This window comes from Anthonomus grandis, chromosome 11 (assembly GCF_022605725.1).
Source record: "Anthonomus grandis grandis chromosome 11, icAntGran1.3, whole genome shotgun sequence".
In the NCBI taxonomy this organism is placed as follows: Eukaryota; Metazoa; Arthropoda; class Insecta; order Coleoptera; family Curculionidae; genus Anthonomus; species Anthonomus grandis.
Genome location: NC_065556.1, coordinates 12,251,345 through 12,267,651, shown reverse-complemented (window position 1 = coordinate 12,267,651; position 16,307 = coordinate 12,251,345). Strand labels below are relative to the sequence as shown.

The 16,307-nt window shown below is 33.6% G+C and overlaps 1 protein-coding gene across 1 annotated transcript; it reads left to right on the top strand.

The window, feature by feature from the left end:
• Nucleotides 1–11,951: 11,951 nt before the first annotated feature.
• LOC126741891 (uncharacterized) lies at nucleotides 11,952–15,017 on the top strand. The gene is made up of 2 exons (XM_050448358.1): nucleotides 11,952–12,312; nucleotides 13,568–15,017. Exons 1-2 carry the CDS (start codon nucleotides 12,027–12,029, stop codon nucleotides 14,386–14,388), a joined length of 1,107 nt encoding a protein of 368 aa, XP_050304315.1. The 5' UTR covers nucleotides 11,952–12,026; the 3' UTR covers nucleotides 14,389–15,017.
• Nucleotides 15,018–16,307: the final 1,290 nt, after the last annotated feature.

Sequence of the window (16,307 nt, the reverse complement as noted above, 5' to 3'; positions counted from 1 at the left end):
AGCCTCATTATAAAACTATGGCAAATAAAATGAAATATAAAAATTTGATTAATACCGCAATTTGATTGTTTTTTAAAATTTTTAAAAAATTGTAAAATTTCATTTTTTTAATACCAACCAATAAAAAATGCAACTCTCCAAACATATCTTGTCATTTATAAGAAAGGTACATAAATATAAGGATCGTTTAATTTATTAACCATATTTACATATATTACAATAAAAATATTTACGAAATATACAAAAAAAATCAATTTATAAATCACACATTTGATTACTCTCATCGCTTTCATCCGAATCAGACCTTCTCACTGTTGTAACTAAGGGTTCGACAGTTTCTTCTAGAAGATTATCGAGGGTCCACATCTTTTCTTCTTCTTTTATAGCATGATTCACAGCATTGCTATAAAAGAAGTTTCAAAGTCAGTTTTCTTGGGTAACGTTATCCACTGCTGCTTTCAGAAGTTCTCTCACATCTTTCAATTTAAAGGTTTTATTATTTCTAGCCACAAATCCTTTTACTTGAGCCCAAATTAACTCTATAGGATTTAATTCACAATGATAAGGTGGCAAACGAAGTACAGTTCTATTGTGTTGTTTTGCCATTTCGTCAACAACGTGTCTTTTATGTTTTGATTTATTTTCTGTAACTATTGTCAGAAGCTCTGCTTTTACCGCGTCATCTCCAAAAGGTATTTCTTTTTCGGTAAGCCAGTTTTTCATTTCCCCTTTTCGCCAGCAGGATGATGGTAATTTTTATATTAATCTTGAATGGTAGCTGTCATTGTCCATAACAATAATTGAATTTTCGGGAATTGACTTGATCATTTCGGAAAAATAATCTTCAAAAACATCAGCGTCCATTTCTTCGTGGTAATCCTTAGTTGACTTCGATTCGAATTCAAACAGGCCGCCATTTAAAAATCCTTTATAGCTCCCAATATGTGTAATTATTAATCTGTGGCCCTTACCAGAAGGAGACTTCAAGCCAGTCGATAAACCTTCTAAAAAAGCCTGACGGGAGCTTCCAACATTTTTATCCTGCCAGCACTTGCTCACGGTGTGTCCTTCGTTAAGCCAGGTTTCATCCAAATAATAAATGTTTCTTCCTTCCTTTCGATACTCCTTAATTTGCCTTAAATACTTTCTTCTCCAACAGACTATTTCTTCTTTCTCTATTAAAATAGATTTTCTATTTTGCTTTTGCCAAGAAAAATGTAATTCGTGTAAAATTTTCCATAATTTTTTTCTTCCCATTTCTGGTACATTTTCGTCTTCTTTTATAAGTGTCAAAATTTTGTCGATAGTTGGGCTTTCATTCTTAAAATAAAATGAATGTACTGTCCTCCTGATGATATGCTTTGCTGTCTCATCAACTGCTATCGGCTTTCTACCGGCAGCTTTCTTTACACTCTTCTTAGGCAAGTTCTCACGGTTTTCACTTTTTCTGTCACTAAGAAGTCTGTAAATTGTTGCTTTACTTATGCCTGTCATATTGGCACATGTAGAAACTAGATTTCTAACAGTACTTAGAGGCATTTGATGCACACGTGCATCATGTACGTTTGTGTAAAGATGTTTTAGATTTTAAAGCAAGGACTATAGTACTGTCCTTGCTTTAAAATCTAAAACACCTTTACACACTACGGGGCTAAACTTTGACATTCTTACAACAAATGCGCAACAATACTGAAAAATAAATTAAGTTTTTAGGATATATCTACATTATATACCATAAAATATAACTGTTTGCATTTAAGATTGCACATTTTAGGTACTTATAATACTTATACCTCCATATTTACCTACCTAGACAATATCTACTTATAAGGGTTAAAAAGAACTTGTTCATTAGGTACTTAAGTAATTCAAAGAATTTATGGGTAAAATTGGCCTATTTCTTGCACTATTAAATAAACCCAACAAATGAAAACATTCAGGTCTTAATGTACTTGAAAAGTGAGACGCCAATGGTTTACGACCGTTTTATGGCTATCGACCCTTTCGTGTGGCCTACAGATTAAGAAATGGACTATAAATGGTTTTATGGAGACAATTCCGCAGTACAATGCAGGGATTTATTCTCAGTAAATTTTGAATATAGACCGATTCCTTGTGCTAAAACTATGTCTGTTTTTTTAATAGTGTTTTATAAAGTTTATATTTTATTTTAATAAGAACCGCGCTTTATTTTTGAATATGCAATACACAGCATAAAAAAATTTAATTACGAATCTATGCGGGTTTTACATTTTCCTGCATTAGAAAAATTTTAGATTAATGCCGCGTAATATTTTTTTGCAATTTTGTCGCAATAGATACATCCAGGTCCGAAACTGTTCTCCTACATATTCAGTATTTCTTAATTTCTAGCGAATGTAGTGCCAAAATAGTGAAATGAATATTAGTAAAAAGACAATTATTTTAATGTTATTACATTACCAGGGTGAAGAGGAAAATCTACTTTTACTTTTGTCACTAAAAAATGAGGGGTGTAGAAAGAACGAATTGCCTATGTTTAAAAATAGGCAAACAGAAGGTTTTCTGTCTATTTTAATTAAAAACCATTTAAATGATAATGAAACGAAATTTAAAGAATTTTTTAGAATTTCTCGATTTTAATTTAATTACATCTTAAATCTTATACAAGACGATGTTAAACTAAAACCTTGTAATAGGGTAAGAGACCCAATAACTCCATCAGAAAAACTGGCAGTAACATTGAGGTATGTGCATGCTTAAAAAATGCATGAATGTAGGTATGTGTGAACTAAATAAGTGGGCACAATTAAGGTCTAAAGTTTCCAAAATATTGGGATATGTCCGATGTCGAAGGCTGCGAAGGCGCATCTTGTTGCCAAACATTAGGGGAAGGCATTGGAGTGCTGATGCTTTCATACGAGTAGGGGATATTTGCGAAGGGGGAGGTTCGGGTCGTACCAATTGAAGTTCTGCAGCTGAAATTACCTGAAAAATTTGATTTTTTGTTTCTAGTCTTAGCAGTGGTGGAAAAGATTTTACTGTCATCGCGAAACTTTTGAAGAGTGCATCAATTTCATCTTCGGGAGGTGTAGGAGGAACTATTGCTAGTTGTTTCATTAAATTCTCCCTTTCTGCAGCACTTTGGCTAATAGCCTTTAAGATGTCAGAACTACAATATTTCATTCTTTTTTTTAGTAAAGGCTCTGTACCACTATTAAGCGAAGGTGAATGTGGTACTAGATTTTGAGAAGTGTTTGTATAATGAGAGTTCGCAGTTTTATCAAATTCATCATTAATTTCCTCTTGACTGTTAATACTTTCGGCATTCTCATTATTTGAAAGTAATCGAAATAATTATAGCAGTCAAGTTTTATTATTCTTAAAACATAATTATTACTGTCTTTCATGTTCCACCGTCTCCAAAAAACCTAATTGATATTTGATTTCTTTTACGCTTTCCAGAACCAGCACTGCTAGTTGTTTTTGTGACATGCTTTTTTTGTTTATAGAAATTATCCCGAATATTTTTCCATCTTTTTTTGCAAGATCCGGCTGAAATGCATATTTGTTAATATTATAATTCTCAAAGCTGTACCTACAAACAGCGACTTTATAAAGTCCAACATAAAGTCATTATTTTGCTCACACTTTATTTTATTAACAAAATGGGCGTGTCCGAACGTTTTTTTTTGATAAAATACAGGGTGAGCAAAATAATGAATGTATGAGGGCCTTAATAAAGTCACTGTATAAATAGATGCGTAACATTAATTTTTGTTATAGGTTCATGGCAACTGGGGAGTCATATAGATCATTATATTTTGCTTTTCGAATAAGTCACAATTACATATGTGTCTTTGTACCATTAGTTTTGAAAAGCATGTACGAAAAGCTAAAGCCCAAGTTCTTCCACCTCCATCGGACCTGAACTTCAAAGAAAAGGCAGAAGAATTTTGGAACGCATGGCACTTTCCTAATGTTATTGGGGCCATTGACGGGAAACACGTGCGTATTATGTCTCCAGATCAAAGTGGTTTACTTTTTTTTAATTATACACTTTTTTTTTAATTAGAACTATTTTTCAATTGTGCTTTTGGCCGTTGTTGATGCTAACTATCAATTTTTGGCTGTTGACATTGGATCTTATAGAAAAGAGGGTGATGCGGGAATTTTTAGGAAATCTCAAATTGGCAAAGAAATTTACGGAGACAAATTTCAATTTCCTCCGCCAAGATTACTTCCATATTCAAAAAATACTATTATCCCTTATGTTATTCTTGGAGACGAAGCTTTTTAACTTCATACACATATTACTACTACTTTTCAAACGAGGGAGCTGTGATGTGGCAGAATAATCAATTTAAACTGTTATGTTTTCTTTTTATAATTATGTACATGTTTATTAATAAACTTTGACAAACCTACCATCTTTATTCATAATTGCTGCGACTGCCTTTCATGTAACATATTTTTTTAAAGTTAATTTATATGACGCATTTTTAGAATTATATAATTCTGGGCTTACTCACGAGATGAACAAGTTGTTCATGACTTTCTGCAGTAAATGCATTTATTATTAATAATGTAACGTCCTCCAAAACCACATAAAAAATGTACTTAATTCGTTGCAAATATCAGGCTGCACTGCTCTCGGACAAACGACTGACGACCACCGACAGGCGAATAGTCGTTAGTAACAGCTACTTAGTCGCAGCTAGGAGAACAGTCTTATTTAAATTACATTAGTGCTGTGCTGTCTTAACGAATTGGTAGTAACTACTCAGTCGCGGCTATCAGCGACCGGCGAATTTGTAGGAGAACGCCGCTTTAAAACGTCTGTTAGGAACTTTATATATGTAGTGGTCCATTCGCCAAACTGTATATAATACGAGGGCGGGTCAATAAGTCCGTGACTTTTTGAATTTCCCGCCCTTTAATGGAAATGGCAACTCTGCTCCTGTCAACAGAGAACTGTCAGTTGACGCCTGTCAAAATTTGAACAAGCTGCGTCATTTAGTTTGTGTTTGACAGCTGTTGATAGCAGACTACCACTCGTTTTGAGAAGAAAATGGAAAAAAGTGAATTTTGTGTGCTCATTAAGCATTATTTTTTACGGAAAAAAACCAGCACCCAAACCAAGGCTAAGCTTCATAAATATTATGGGGCCTCTGCACCATCCATTTCCATGGTAAAGAAGTGGTTTACTGAATTTTGATGTGGCCGTACAAGCACGGAAGATGCCTAACGTTCTGGACGCCCAGTCGAGGTCTCTACATCCAAAACAATCGAAAAAATTCACGATATGGTTTTAGCCTATCGGAGATTGAAAGTGAGAGAGATTGTGGAAGCCATAGGCATCTCACATGGTTCAGTAGCTTCAATTTTGAATGATCATTTGGGTATGAGAAAGCTTTCCGCAAGATGGGTGCCGCGTTTGATCACAATCGACCACAAACGCAACCGTGTGACAATTTCCCAGGAGTGTTTGGCGTTATTCAACCGCAATATGGACGAATTTTTGCGTCGTTTCGTCACCGTGGATGAAACGTGGATCCACCACAACACGCCGGAGACCAAACAGCAGTCAAAACAGTGGATTTCTCGGGGTGAATCGGCGCCCAAGAAGGCAAAGGTGGGTTTGTCCGCCAATAAAGTCATGGCGACCGTTTTTTGGGATGCACGCGGTATAATCCACATTGACTATCTTCAAAAGGGGAAAACAATCAATGGAGAATATAATACCAACTTATTGGATAGATTCAATGAGGAACTGAAAGAAAAAAGTTCTTTTCCACCAGGACAATGCAAAGGTCCACACATTTGCAGTTTCCATGGCAAAAATCCATGAATTAGGTTACGAATTACTACCTCATCCGCCCTATTCTCCAGATTTAGCCCCCAGTGACTATTTCCTATTCCCAAACTTAAAGAAATGGCTCGGCGGAAAGAGATTTGACTCCAACGACGAAATCATCTCTCAAACAAATGCCTATTTTGATGACTTCGACAAATCATATTTTTTCCGAAGGGATAAAAAAATTGGAGAAACGTTGGACTAAGTGTATAGAACTCAAAGGAAACTATGTTGAAAAGTAAAATAACTTTTTATATAAAAACCTGTCTTTTATCCGAAAAGTCACGGACTTATTGACCCGCCCTCGTATATATATATATAAATATATATACGAGGCCTATATAAAATTGGCCTATATAAATTATAGGCCAATTTTTCTTCTTCCTATTGTCTCAAAACTTCTGAAGAAATGTCAGTTAGATCGGAAGATACAGTCCTCATCATCATGCAGTCCCTTCCACGTTGTTGGCTGCTGCAATCCAATTTGTCGTTATCCTCTTTAGATAATCCATCCATCGCGTGGGAAGTTTGCCTTGGCTACTCTTGGTCTCCATTCCAATAATTTTTCGGTCTATTTCCGTGTAGTGATTCGTTGTATAATATCGTCTACTCCAGTACGTCGTATTTCGTTATTTCTCACTCAATCCCTTAGGATTAGGCCAGGCATCTATCTATCTCCATTCGCCTGTGTGTTACTCTTAGTTTTTCTGCGGTTTTCTTTGTTAAAGTTCACATTGACATTAAAAAAAACTGTGAATATGTCTATACTGGGTGTCCCAATAAAAAGCTGAACTCGCGAAAGTGTTCTTCGATTATTGTTATTCTATGATTTTATTTCATTTTCGCCATCGTAATCAGCGGAAAAACAAATATCAAAGCTACGGGGCGGTTGTATTCAATGATTTTTTTCTATGAAGCCTTTCAAGCACTGGAGATGGTCGCTTGTACTGTACTTCGCCCGGAAACCAGTTTTCTCCTGTGCCTCATCAAAATCCAGCTTTGTCTCCAATCTACTTGGTGTATATATATTGCTATAATTCTGGTGTACAGCTTATAAAGATGATTAAGGAGACTAATTGGTCTACATGTTTCCAGGTCCTTTTTACCTTCCTTCTTTGTTTTCTTTAGCATTATTAATTGTAGTATAAAATTTAATTTGGTATATTGGGAAGGTTGTTGGTACTTCCCGGGTTTTCTACGTACTAATTAGGATAGAAAGGAAAGTGGCAAAATAAAGAAATGAGGAATTCTTTTTGGAATTGTCCCTTCAGGACTTTGGGTGGGTACGTGTGGGTTGGGACCTTCCTCCTTTATTTTGTTTTATATCTCTTGTGCAAAACTATAGTTATTAAATGGTTCCACTTTGTTGGGGTATTCTGATTATACAGCCATAGATTAAAATGTTTTTGAATCATGAACCTCAGTACTGGTCCTTCTAGCTTTATCGGTTTTGTGACGACACCATCATTCCCTAAAATATCCTCGGAGCCCTGATTTTGAACTCTTCTCCGCATATTCCTCTGGATTTAGAATGTTTTGCTTAGTGTATAAAATTTCGTAAAATGATTGTACAAATTGTAACAAATGTTCACTGTTCGACGTGATATTACGTTCTATGTTCTTGACTTTGACAACTTCTCTTTTCCCACTTATTAGTTTGCGTCTCATAAGTTTCATGCTTTTATGCTCCTGGATAGTTTTAACGATGTTCTCGTCTTTGTACTTTCTTAAGTCCTTTCTGATTAATTTTGCTACTTCCTTGTTCAGTCTATTTATTTCGTCTTGGCTAGCGTTTTCGTCGCTCTTCACTGTTCTCTATTCCATTTTGTGGCGTGTATCCAGGCCATTTTTATTTCTTCGGGCTTTTTGGGCAACACTTCTTTTCGGTGTGTGTAATTGCTTCCACTATGGTATCATTTGATAAAGGTTTATCTTGCAGTAATTTACTCAGGTGTTCCTCAAATTTCCGTATATCTCTTGGGTGTCTTCGTTGTTCTTTTTTAATCATTTTGTATCGTTCATAGCTAGTTTTTATTTCGTTAGTAGCTCTTCGATGCTCGCTTGACTTTGCAAATCTATTTAGGACTATTACATCCTTAATTATATGTCTTTTGTCAGTTATAAAGTAGTCGATTTCAATCAATCAATCAATATATACTTTATTGTCATAAAAGTAAATTTGTTGACAAAGCTGTAAAAAAGAAAAACATATACACAAACATGTAAAAAGGTTATTTAGCATGCTATGGTCCATCATCCTAAAGGCATTCTGCTTCCATGAATATGGTTTACCTATACCGGTAAAACGAACAACATCTCCATTCTTCAGAAATACTTCTCCAAAACTCTGAACCAAAACATACAAAGCTAATGTAATGTCAAGAGTATTAATATGTATAACACAAACAGATATTATTCACTCCCGAAATATACAATTTTATTAAATGTAAAACTGTAAAAATATAACTTTATCCTTCCGTCTGGTTTTCTCTATATCTATCTGCCGCCCAATTTGGGAACAGACTATTTAATATTATATAATAACTATTTTAACTATGTAAAGCTTATGCCAACTCCACTACTTATATGCCTTTTATATTTAAATGTTAAAAATTGTTTTTATTTTAAATTATAATGGTTTAGTATATTTAATTTAAACCGCTTCTAGATAATTAATTTCTTACAGGAGTACTAAACCGCCTTTCTTTGGTGATCTAGACCTGTGAGGGATTTTTTAATCTCACATGGTTAGGTTACCAAGATTAGCTGCTTAGTGTAATACGTCGAAATTTTCTTTATTTGAAGCTTACTAATGCAATTTGGGTCTCTGGCTGCTATGGTAAAGAAACTATTGGTGTGATTTGTGGTTTTAATATACATATCACAGCCACTAGTTACTTCCTTATGGCGGCCATATTCTTCAGGACTGGACAGCTCGTTCAGGTGGAAACAGGTAAAAAATATTGATGGTAATAAATCGATTTGGACATTGCCTGGTTCAAAACATTCTTATTGGTATATGTATTTTCACATTTTCGCTTGTCATTTGTTCCAGATATGGTAAAAGGTGCAACATGGAGAGCATAAAAGCCCTAAACGAGGACAAAACCATGTATATATACCGGTATCACAAACTTGTACAGATGCAACATCTCCAGGTAGAAAAAACTTTTCTCATAATTTAGAGAACAATTAGACAAATAAACAGCCCAGCCCGTTAAACTTTTCTCATTAAAAAGGTCATCAACGCAAAAAGCACTTAGCTCCCAATTTAACTTTCGAAGAAAAAAGCGTAATAATAATACAAGGTGTTTTTATTTGGCAAACGGTTTGCCAAATAAGGATTGGGCCAGTTCATTCAATTAAAAAGATTTACATTCGGCAAACTATTTGTCAAAGTCCTTGTTGTAATTATATTTAATTGTTGAAAGTTCCGACCTTTATAAGGTCATCCTCAGGACAACTTAAGCTTGTGCACTGTGGTGACAAGCAGACCAGGGAGGAATTAATTTGTTTTTTTTTGTGTTTAATTTTTATGGTTGTTTAGCAAAGGCATTTACGAATTAGCCCGAATTAATTTGCCATTATTGGTTACTTTGATATTACAGCTAATTAAATTTGCTCAAGTTCCCAAACTAGTGCTAGTGCATATGATTAAAAAATGTAAATAGTTTTTTTTTTAGTTTTATTAACTTATTTTGAACTACCTAAAGAATATAATATTCGAGAAAATACTGACTTTTTTTTGCAAATAACATAGTTTCGGTAGACAGTCAATTTGAATATACGCTATATACTGTCTAGTTGGTGTAGAAAAATATCTGTATAATAACTCAAGTTATGAGTGAAAAAATAATTAATTCAAAAAACAGCAAAAAATAATATTAATCTCAATACACTAAAGATTTCATATATTTATTTTAAAATAATAATACTTTATGTACTTTTTTATACAGGGTGTCCCAAAATTAGTGGACGAAACGCAAACCCTGTATTCTTTGGTCAAAAATAACCTCACTTTTTCCTATAAACATATATCGGCAAACGCCCCCCCAAGAGAGCCCTTGAAGATGGTTTTTTCCACTTATTTTCGAAACGGATAAATATACAAATTTTAAATTTTGGTATTCTCCCAATTTTGATATGCTGAATTTAGTTGTCATTTCATAATTTTCATTATTTAGTCAGGTGCGTATCATTTAGGGGGTGAGCCTAAAAAAAAAATTGTTTGCAAAGTTTTTGTTTTTTTTTTCTTTAAATTTAAGTTTCCGTTTTCCTGAATACATAACCTGGATCTTTTTTGAATGTTTTGGGTCGATCTAAGAATTTCAAATCGGTTTTCTCTTATTTGGCCTGCAGCTGCGAGAATTCGCCTCTGAAGCTCTTCTGGAGTATCTATATATATATTTGGACTATAGAGTATATTATCAAAGATAATAATCCAGAGGATTAAGGTGGGGCGATCGTGCAGGCCAGTTTATTGGACCAACTCGTCCTATCCATCTGCCTGTAAAATTATTGTCCAGCCCGTTTCTCACCTGTCGGCTGTAGTGAGCTGGTGCCCCATCGTGCTGAAAAATCATTTCCAGCCGAGTTTCTATGGGAACATCGTCCAGTAAATCTCTGAGATTGTTTTGAAGAAAATTAAAATAATGACGACCAATTAACCTGTGTGGCAAAATAATTGGGCCTATCAATTTATCTTCTATCAAACCCGCCCATACATTAAAGGAAAATCTATGCTGAAAGTTAGTTCGTCGAACTACTCTCGGATTCTCGATGCTCCAAAAATGAGTATTACGGCTGTTAAAGCCCTTACTCCTAGAAAAAGTTGCTTCATCTGACCACAAAATTTTTTGACGAAGATTTGGGTGATTTAAAATCCAATGACAAAAGTCTACTCGACCTGGAAAATCTTCTTCTTCTAACTCCTGAACCCTTTTATAATGGAAAGGATGGTATCCTAACATCTTAGTCATTCTTTCAATCTGAAATTATTTTTAAATATTTTAAATTACATAGGAAATAAGCCTAAACCTTAGTAAGCCACTAAACATTCCAGTTAGTCGTCAAAAGGATTTGTTTTGGGGTGTTTGATGTTTGTGATAAGACTTATCCAAGTAAATAAAGTAAATAATAATAATAATAGTAATTAGTGTATTTTGAAATGAATTTAATGCGATCCGACGATAATAATTAATAACAACACTATTTATACCAATCTCAATTTTCAGTTATAAGTACTTTAAATTTAATTTTTTGGATAACAAATTAGGTACTTAATTATTTATTTATCATATTTAATTTGACTTTGGGATATTGGTAATCTCTTCTAAGGTTCTCAATGATATTTGAGGGTTTTCTTCAATTAAATTCAGTACTTCCCCATAAGCATCATTTGCAATTGGTCTTCCTTGCCCTCGAGCACGTTCGAAGGATCCATATTCAAGTAAATTTCTATGAATTCTAACAAAAACTTTCCAATGTGGAAGCCTTTTTGCAGGAAACCTCCGCCGATACTCTCGTGCAGCAGCATGTGCGTTTCCATTGCAAAAAAAACAAAAACTTTGCACACAATTTTTTTTAGGTATAATAAAATCAGTATTCTATACAAGAGAAAAATCTGGAACAGTATGTTTTATAAATTGTATTCGCTCAAAACTTTTCTCCTTCGAGCAAATTTTTCAACCGATATAATTAACATATTTTTTTTAAATTTATATTTGCGATATATTTGGTTTATGACATAAATCTGAAGCGCCATCGCAAGTTGTGTATTTCAAACTAATAAACAGAAACTTTTGCCGAATTAACTTGACATTTCTACTTTTTGGCAGCAATAAGTAGAGAAAGTTGTTATGACTTTCAGAGCCATTGTTTAACATGACAAGAAATTATGTTATCAAAAATCAAAAACTAATATGTATACATATTATAGGAATTGTTTTGCTTCAAAGACAGGAAAACACTGGCTAACTTTATATACACAGTTTATTTACACATTATTTACACTATTCTACTATAGTTTATACATAACTAAACGTCGTTAATCGTCTTAAAATAACCGTCTTTAATTGATGCGAGCGTCTTAACTTAAAATCGTCTTTCGTCATCTGTAAAGCCGGGCGTCCACCGAAAGCGGTGCTGTGCTGTGCTGGGTGGAGCGGCGTTGAGCGGTGCTGGGTTGCCAATGCATTCTTATGAAGTACCGTCCACTAAAGCTGGGGCGCTGTGCGGCGAGACAAGCTATGTCGTGCGGGGCCGCATGACTTCGCTTTGTGTTCGATTGACGCTGTGCGGAGACGGGCAAACTCGTTTTGTTTTTTTTTTATTAATTACGATAAAAATGGAACAATTCATTGAAACTGTGAGATTAAATCCTTGCCTATGGAAAGTAGATGAAAAGAACTATAAAAGTCAAGACGCACGTGATATTGTCTGGGAAGAAGTCTCAAAAAAGTGCAATATAACAGACGGTAAGTTTAAATAAATAAAATTAAAATCACACAAATTCACACAGAATTAAAAATTAAAAACAAAATTAAACACAAAATTAAAAAATCACACAGATTGGTCCGAAAAAGTTAAGATAGAAAAATGAACTTTATTTCACTCCATCTTTTAACAGAATTAGCTCTAGAGTCCCATAAAGTCGTAAAAGTCACTATATTATTTATTTGGCATCCTGTATTTTAAAAACAGTTGGATAAAGATAAAAGTGTGATACATTAAAGTTTTTAGAATCTAGTGTGAAATGTGAAATCCAAAAAAGTAACAATATTAGGCTGTTTCATTCAAAATAAGCGAGTAGGGGTGTAGTTTACAGTAGTGTGGTTACGTAAAACACCCTGTATACCTATATTATTTATCTATATTCCATACTTACCTAAAGTAAATGGTTACTAAGGTATAGGGTGTTAAATTTTAATATTTATTTTTATTTATTCTTTATTTTAACTCGAAAAGAACCATTTATTCAAGAAATTTGGTACAGGATACTTAAAATAAATACAAAACGTACGACAATTTGTTTTATTACTCCTGGTTATTTACATAATTTTATCTTGCCACGGAATCCTTCCTGTGTCAGAGTTAAAGTAGTTACAAAAGTTCTGCCTTATGGCAAAAGATTCAGCTGTTGCTCTTACACCTCTATGTGCTAATGGCAACCACTGATTTTCAGGCAAACTTTTTCCTAATTGTTCTTCATTTATATTAGGCGATCTACCTTCCCTAGTGCCTAAATAATTATGTAGAACACAGGTCGCTTTAATTATGCTATCTATACTCTCCAATTTGCATTCCAATGGACGTTTATAGATTCGAAATCTTGCTGCCAATATACCGAAAGTATTTTCTATCTGCTCAAGCGATAATTAAAAACACGATTTTCTTTATTTAAAGATCGTCTTGGAAATGGTCTCATTAGATTTACCATGAGCGGAAATGCCTCATCTCCGACTAATACGAAGGGAAAATTATATTCATTATAATTTTCCATGAGACTAGGTTCAGGAAAATTAAACGAATTTGTTTTTAACCTTCGCCCAATAGGACTATCAGCAAATATTCCCCCGTCACTAAATCTGCCTGATGACCCAATGTCGACTGCAATCAGTTGATAATTGGCACTTGCTATGGCCATCAATACTACAGAAAAAGTTTTCTTGTAGTTAAAAAACGACGATTTTTTTTTAATTTTATTAATATTTAAATTAGTTTTTTTTTTAGGAAAAGAGGCTAAACGGGTATGGAAAAAGTTAAGGGATTCTTTCAGGGACGCTTTAAAAAGGCAAAATGAATGTAAAAGTGGGGACGCAGCACCTGCGGTAAAACGGTTGTGGGTATACCAAAAACAAATGGAATTTTTGATTCCATATATGACCAACCGAAAAAGATGTTCCAACGTAGCTGACACGCAATCATCAAACGAAAATACAATGGAAACATGGCCACATGAAGAAATACAAACTCAAAACGAACAATCACACAGTGACTTTGAACACACGGTAGTGACTGACGAAGAAACTCAAATAAGTAGTAGAGAAACCCAAGAGAAAAATCCTGAGTTTATAGAGCCTGTTAAGAAGAAAAAAAGTCAATGGCAAGAAAACGTTGTATCGATAATGAAACAACAAGCTGAAAAAAGGGAGGCTAGGGCTGCTGAGCGAGACGCTCAAAGAAAAGAATTTGAACAAAAATTGCGGTCGAATGATCCTCTTAAGGAATTTTTCAACAGTATGTATTTAACAACAGCTGCTATGCCTCCACATTTACAAGTTTCCATTAAGCGAAAAATATTTGATGCTGTTACTGAGGCGGAACTGAGTAATTTTACGAGCCACGCCAGCAGCAGCACTGGTACTCACGGTTCCCAACATTACTTTCACACACTACAGCCACCCCAACATTCGAACTCAATTTATAATAATCATAATCATCATCATCATACTTCTACTCCGCTACCGTCACCACAATCAACATCCAACCAGTCATCAAGCGACGAAACTGCAGGAAGCTACTTTGGAAATTGGAATTTAGATAATCCATAATTATTATATTAATATTACTATTAGCTATTATAGCAGAAATATTAATTATTTATTTAATACCTATTAGATTATTTTTTTATGATGGAATAAATTTGTGTCAGGAAAAACTAAAAATATTACTTTTAAATAATCAAAAAAATAACTTACCTTAAACATACACCCAAACGCTCCTCTGTTGTGACACTTTCTCGGTAGTTCGTATTAAGCTTTATAATTTCAAATCTTATTAATTCATGAATTTCCACAAACTGAGCTCTAGAAAGCCTAAAGTAATTTTTAAACTGCTCATCACTTAACACTGGAATTAATTTATGAAATTCGCCAAATTGTTTTCGCTCTACTAAATGATTTGATATCCAAAATCTGTGTTTTCTTTTATCCGCCATAAGCATACAACTTAATAAATTATTTGTATGCTCATCTTCGGAATCATCCTCTTCTGAACTTAAATCAAAAAGATTCTTTTCAATTTCTATATTATTAAACATAATTAAAAGATTAATAATTTATAAGATCATATTATGCTTGCTAACGCACGACAAACTTTTGGTGGACTGTCCAACTACAGCTTTGCCCAGCACAGCACAGCATAGCCCAACGCAGCACAGCACAGCACCGCTTTCGGTGGACGCCCGGCTTAATAATTATTCTCGCACTGCTGCCGGTGGTTTTTCTTCCTCCAGGCGGCGGCAATAGATCGGTCGATCGGGTGATCGATTCCAGGAAATTTTAGGACAGGGAGGGCGTTAAATATTTTATTTCTCGTCTTTTAATTAATATTTCCCACAATATTTTATGCTTAACAACGAAATTCAGAATCACTTAGTCTTTAACTTAGTCTTAAGTTCCAAACCCACCATATTTTGGTGAAATAATGGCATAAATTGTATGTTTTTAACGTTTCTATGACTGGTTATAATAGAGTTATAAGGCATATGGTATGAAATAAGTATAAGAAAAATATTTACAACTATTTGTAAGTTCCAAGCAACTTAATCAGGAATCAAAATTTCAACTTTCGAAAACCGTTTTCAGCTAGGTTGATTGGTTTTGGCAAGTTGATCCATGGCTAATTGTTGATGTGGCCTTAATGGGTTTATTAGCAGGCCATAAAGCTATGTCAGCAATTAATTATGCATCAAAATATCATCGCAACTGCAATGGATAGACTGGATTTCATGCTTCAAATATTTATTATAAAAATATTACAAATACAATAGAATAAGGGGTTACGTTACTTAATTAGGAAAATAATTTAAATTTCATTGTTTTAATTTCAAAGTTATTGAAGGACAAGTAACTAAATTATTGTGATTGTCTTGACTTAGAGTGAATCATATTATACAGGCATCTAAAGATGCTCTAACTACTAAAGATGATACAAATATATGCATGTTAACTGTAAATAATTGCTGTTTTCTAAATAAAAACAGGATAAATTGTTGAACTGCTAACAGATCATGTAATTTGTACTTATAATTTGTGTAATACAATAGTTGGGGAGAGTTTAATTTGATCACAGGAAAATATTTTTAGATATAAGGGAAAATGTAAATAAATTTAAACCTAAAATATTTGTACCAAAACGTATATTAAACTTTTAAAAATATAACATTAAAATTAGTAATAAAATAAATGAAAAAAATATTCATTCGATTCAGGAACTAATAAACATAATTTCAAAATGTAAGAAGAATGAACATAAATAAAAACATATAAATATCACAAAAATAATGAGTAGGTAGTTAGTTGTGGTTTTTAAAGTGTTACGTTATTAGTTCGATAAAAATAGTTGGGTTAAAAAAATAAAAAACTATTCAAATAATTGAATGCTAAAGATTTTAATTATAAAGTAAACAATACCGTCAATTATAAAATAAAATCATTACAAAATCTTTATTTTAAAAATAAGTGGACCT

Bases quoted from the DNA above. Each gene is read 5' to 3' on its own strand.
- LOC126741891 (XM_050448358.1), top strand. From the start codon at position 12,027: ATGCATTCTTATGAAGTACCGTCCACTAAAGCTGGGGCGCTGTGCGGC. The intron at 12,313-13,567 runs GTAAGTTTAAAT...TTTTTTTTTTAG, and splicing joins AAAGTGCAATATAACAGACG to GAAAAGAGGCTAAACGGGTA.